Source organism: Terrapene carolina, unplaced genomic scaffold (assembly GCF_002925995.2).
Source record: "Terrapene carolina triunguis isolate 2854851 unplaced genomic scaffold, T_m_triunguis-2.0 Scaffold30, whole genome shotgun sequence".
Lineage (NCBI taxonomy): Eukaryota > Metazoa > Chordata > Testudines > Emydidae > Terrapene > Terrapene triunguis.
In genome coordinates this window covers 112,076-118,075 of record NW_020664381.1, presented here as the reverse complement: position 1 = coordinate 118,075, position 6,000 = coordinate 112,076, and the positions used below count along the sequence as shown (strand labels likewise).

The window sequence follows — 6,000 nt, the reverse complement described above, 5'->3', positions numbered from 1 at the left end:
GACAGAGCAGTAATTAATTTTAGCCTCTTTGGCTATGGAACTAGGTATATTGAGACCACAGCAATCTTTTCCCTTCTGCAGGGCCTATGGGAAGCTCAGTTGCTATTATTCATGGCAGCTGCAAACTCAGTTCTCCAGCAGCTCCACTGAATTTGAATGAAAAATTCTAAAGCAGAATCTAATACACTCCACACAATTCCAATTGTCTTTGATTAGAAAGGATGGAGAAAAGAAACAATAACAATAAAAATGAAATTTCTTGTCTTCTGAAACACTAGAGTTATAAAAAGCATCAAAGTTGACTTTTAGCACACTAATTATTAGAGATGGACTGAATTGGACCAAAAAGGTTGGCTATCCTTGAAAATAAAGAATGTGCTGCCTATAGTTCAGATGATTATTTTATTCCCTATGTATCACCAGCAGGTCATATGGTTTGGATCACTTTTGAAACACGTTATCAACAAAACCCTATGAAATAAATTAAACCTGTCGTTCTTCTGGGAGCTCTTCTAGGATTATGTTCAGGCACCTAACAAACAACATGTTTTTTTTTTTTTTCACGTATTATTTGCATTGGGTTATCTGGCTAGTGGCAGGGATTCTGATACAGGTAACTAGCTAGATTGAAATGATTCAATCCAAGTCCACCTCTACTAATTACTTGTATATTTTTAATCTGCTATAATATTTTGCATACCCTTGCAGCATAAAAATATGGGGAAAATGTAAACAGTTGATGTCATAATACTCCAGCGACTATGTCTCTACACTTCACACTCTAGGATTTTGAGGTCTTCAAGCAGTTCTTGCGTCAGTGTTTGCAGCTCTGCGTTGCGGCTCTTTGACAGTGCTATGATACGTTGAAATGGCAAGGTGTCACGCATCTCAGGCGCTGACTTTGCTAAAACTTCTGGCTCTAGAATCACAGACTGGAGAAGCCGTAGAACATGCAGACATACTTCTGTATCTGGGTCTAGAAATGAGGAAGAAACGATTCCAGCTACTTGTTACATGCACCCTTATGCCAGGACTAACATTATAGCTCTACATCACCATCCCCCATGGACCCTTGGTAAAGAGAGAGTGGCTGAAGTTCTGCTATTCTCAGCTGCTGAAATGGCCCTTTGGGGCTGGCCGGCCCCAGAATATGAGAAGATATAAAAGTGGCTTAAAACCACCACTGCACTCCTCCTCTGTTCCCTGTGCTAAGCACTGGTTGGGAGGAACTGGTAATCAGGAATATTTTGTTCCCTTCTTCTTTACTCCAAATGTAGCAAATCCCACAGATATGTGGATTTATCAACAACTTTGTCAGTAGCCAAGATTTAGTTTGCTGCAGTTTCACTTGGAGCAGGATAAACTATGTCCCATTACTTTTTAGTCTGTTTTAAAACACTCATTCTGCAATTCTTATAAGGCTTTTCTTTATCTATATAAGATTCAGATTCCATTTAAACTCAATAAAACCTCAACTTTAATCAAATACACTTGGTAATAATATGCCAGTCCTCCAAATACTAAAAATTCAGTTGACACAAACTGAAGTGTTGGGTATATTTGATTTTATGGTAGTGGGACAAATCTGGTTTAACTGCTTAGGAACATGTCAGAAAAACATGCCTAGGAAGATGTACAATTAATTTTGATTTCCATTGTTAAAGGAACAGGATGCATTTATTACTACTGAAATATTAGGAGTGATTCTATTTTAATTATACCCAATAGTTTGTTGGGTGTCTGTTTGTGCCTTTGCTAGACGCACCCAGTAGGTGACTCCTTTTATTTTTATATTCTCTATTTTGCATATTCCAAACTTGTATTTCTAATGTATTTTATAGCTAAAATATCTATTTATTTGTATCAGGTGCTGTGCATTTCTACTATGTCTGTCACTGTCATACCTAGATTTCAGGAAAGCCTTTGACAGAGTTGTACGAAAATGTTGAGAAAAATTAATTGAAATTAATTTGCATACCAGCATTGCCATGGGGACTGAAGTCTTGCAGTAGGACCACAAATCAAGTGCAGTGATAAATCACAATGCCTTGAGCTGGAAGGAGGTGTCAAGTGGGCTAGAACAAGGTTCTCTTATTAGTCAGCTTACTTAACACCTTTATTAATGATCTGAAATCAGGGTAAGCAGAATGCATTAAACTAATGCATCACATACATTAAACTGGGAGGTGTTGAAAACACCAAACAGGATAGGGAAACAGAACAGGGCTTAGAAAGATGAGAAATATAGTCAAAAAATGACAAAAGCTTTGTCTAGATGGGGAATTTTATGAAATTCCCACTGGCACTGCCAACAGTTCAGCAGAACAGGCATTAAGCACTGGTGGCTTCTTGCAATTTTAACACTATGTTAGTTAAACCTGACTCTGCCAGACTTCCAGTGTGACTGAGGACAGGTCACAATCTTTCTGTGCCTTAGTTCCCCAGCTGTACAATGGGGTAACATATTTCCTTTCTCCCACCCTTTGCCTCCTCTGTTTAGATCGTAAGCTCATAAGGGCAGTGACAGTCTCTGACTATGATCATGTCTACCCTACAGAGCCTATGTTGGCATAGCTATGCCAGCCTAGGCCCCTAATGCAGACACTGTGTATTCTTACAGAAGGAGTTCTTCTGCCAGCACATTAACACCACCTCCCAGAACCATGTTAGCTATTCCAACAGAAGCACTTTTTTATTGGCTTAGCTGCGTCTATACTGTGAGTTCTGTCCGCATAACTATATCACCTGGGGGGCTAAATTTTTCACACCCCTACCTGACATAGCTATGTCAGCAGAACTTTGTAGTGTAGACTAGGCCTATGTGTCTATACCAGTGGTTCTCAACCAGGGGTACATGTACCCTTGGGGGCATGCAAAAGTCTTCCAAGGGGTACATCAACTCATCCAGAAATTTGCCTAGTTTTACAACAGGCTGCATAAAAAACACTAGTGGTGTCAGTACAAACTCAAATTTCATTCCACCAATGACTTGTTTATATAGTTCTATATTTTCAGTGGTTCTCAAACAATGGATCGCGACCCCAAAGTGGGTTGTGAGTTCGTTTTAAGGGGGTCACAAGGGCCAGCGTCAGAGTCCCTGGGTCCTAGGGCAGAAAGCTGAAGCCCGAGCCCCACCACGTGGGGGGTGAAGCCGAAGCCTGAGCCCCACTGCATTGGGCTGAAGTTGAAATCCGAGTTTTTAAGTGAGGTGAAACTTGGGGTACCCAAGACAAATCAGACTCTTGGGGGTACAGTAGTCTGCAAAGGTTGAGAACCACTGGTCTATACAGTGATTAGCATAATGGAGGCCTCATCTCATCATGTTTTCTGCTTGCTACCAAATACTGTGTCACCTTAAGTGAGTCATTTATGGCAACATTTCCAAAACTGTCCCTTAATTTTGGGTGATCAGCTTGAAAACAACTAGAGGCCTGATTTTCAGAATGCTGAGCACACACAACTCCAGCTGAAGTCACAGAGAACTGCAGCTACTCTGCACCGCTGAAAGCACCCACAAATTAGGCTACCCATACTTAGTGGATACTCTTAAAAATACAGGCCACAATCCAACATTTTCAGAAGTTTTTATTTTTCTGATTGTAAATCTATCCAAAATAAGAGAAAAAGATTGTAAATTTGTCTTCAATTTTTGTCTTTAGGCTTCTAAGACTTTATTGTTTTATTTCTGGCAAAATTGAGATTGAAATCCAAACACATACATTTCAAAAAGAATATGACAAAGCCAACTGTTCTCTCTAACACAGGACCAGGTTCTGCTACCTTTACTTGTGTTGAACATTACATTACTTGCAATGGGGCTGTCGTGGAGAAAGGTGCTGTGTACTGAGAGTAAGGATAGTAAAATATGGTCCAGTGAGGCGGAAAAGAAGCTTATTGAAATGAACTGGATATAGGTAGTCACACCCCTCTTGTGTTTCAGTTTGCCCATCTATAAAACAAGTCTATGACTTTTAGTACCTCACAGAAGAATTGTGAGGCTTAGTATATATAAGTTGCTTTAAAATCCTTGATGAAAGGTGCTATGTTAGCAAATACTATATGCATTTACATTAGTATAATCTGCAAACATTAGAAGTGTGTACATACTAAGGAAGAGAGGAATTGCCTAAGGAGGTATAACACTATGCAACAAAGCTAAGGAAAATTATATCTAGCTGCACAATAGGAAAATTTTCCATTGAGATCTACTGGATTCTGGAAAGAGTCTCCAATGGCAGTCATAGAATCCCTATTGATTGAATCACTTGAATGAAGAATATATTAGGCACTTGGTGAATATAATGTTGCATCAGAAGAGGTATGGATAAGATAAACTCAGTATCTCTCGTCTCTGATTTCTATTGTTCTACATGTATTGCAAGACACTTAGAGTTACACAAATGGATACATGTTAAAACACACACATATACACCTTATCATGACTGTATATGGTTTTGGAAATCTGCTTGTTAGGGATATTTATATTTTTGTAATTTTCTACTTGGATTTTAAAATATACTCAAACAGCCCCTTTTTTGGTCTCCCCAGTTTCATTAAGGATTTCTCTTTTAAAAGAAAATAAATTCTAGTAGAGAACAGGCAAAAGGAAAGTAAGTATGGCAGGGATCTTCATTACTCAGCATTATCTTTATTTCAATAGCTTCCAGAATTAGTCATTTCTATACTAGTTGAGTAATTTTATTTACATGAAGCCAAGAAAAGTCTTAGCTGTAATCATATCACTTCATCACATCCTCTCAACAACAGGCGCACACATTTCTTAGCTAACATATTCAAGTCTAATCATTAAGGGGAAAAAATGTAGCTATTTGTCTTGGTCTTGAACAGCATGTGTAATATAAGCCTACCACAGTTATAACATACTGATGCAATTTTAGCAAGGAACTGTGCTGACGTTTTGTTAACTGCTAACAAGGTACTGTCTGATGTCACTGGCACTCAGTCACTGATAAAAACAGCTGATAAAGCAGGCAGATTTTACAGTCACATCTGTCATTAGGAGTGTGCTCTCAGATGAACTATTCCCTACAGCAGAGTTTAAGTAACTGCATTACATCAATGAGAAACCGCCTATCTACAATTGGCTCTGTGAGTGGTGTGAATCCAATGTACATGTGCCTGTAACATTTCCTGGCCAACCTGGATGCAGTATTTATTGTTGGCAAATGATCTGCAATAGAGTTTAAGGTTCTGCCTATGCCAGGACAATATTTCAAAAGTTTCACATCTTGGCTAACACTACTTCAGCACCACCAGAGTTAGCAATCCTGGGAGATCTAGTGTGGAGGGGCCACCAGCTGCTGCCCCCATTTTAAGCACTATCTCACTACCCATGATCACACTAGGTCAAGCTAATGGTGAGGCAAGCTGATGGCCCACCCATACAAAGGCTCCTTATATTGCTAACGCCTGTAGACCTGAACCAGTGTCGGCAGTAGCAGAGAGATTTTGAAAAATTACCCTACTGTTGATAGGGCCAAAGAGATAAGAAGAAACATAATAAACAAAGTATCTGCAGTGGGGAAAATGCTAACACATAAAGCATTTACAAAGAATGAGCTATGCTGCAACAAGTCCTAATATTGAAAGTTTGCTTTTTCTATGTAACATACCCTTTTATACTCTCTTTTTTTAACTCCAGTTCCTGTATAACTGATGTCAGTTCAATCTTCCCTTTTGTCAGGGGACTGTTTTCATTGCTATCTGAGGAGATCAGCCAGTCAGCAATCCTATCTGTTAGGACCAAAACTAGTTTCCACGTGTAAATCCATTAAAGCCAATAGTGCTACTTTAGATTCACATCAGAGCTGAGAATGTGTCCCATCTCCTCCACAACATACCTGATTATTCACTGGACATGGAAGTGAGAGTCCAGAGGTCTTTCACATGGCAAAGTGATGCACTGTACATGTACCTCTTAACTAGACAGCTGTTTAAGTAAAATCTTAAGCACAGTACCTAGCACACACTGAGACTTCG

The 6,000-nt window shown here is 39.2% G+C and overlaps 1 protein-coding gene across 1 annotated transcript in view; it reads right to left on the bottom strand.

The window, feature by feature from the left end:
* Positions 1-558: 558 nt before the first annotated feature.
* LOC113404995 (heat shock factor 2-binding protein-like) overlaps positions 559-6,000 on the bottom strand; it is a 44,682-nt gene continuing 39,240 nt past the window's right edge. The window contains exon 8 of the mRNA XM_026651100.2: positions 559-976. Coding sequence (XP_026506885.1) covers positions 768-976 — 209 coding nt within the window. The 3' untranslated portion in view covers positions 559-767. The remainder of the gene's footprint in view (positions 977-6,000) is intronic.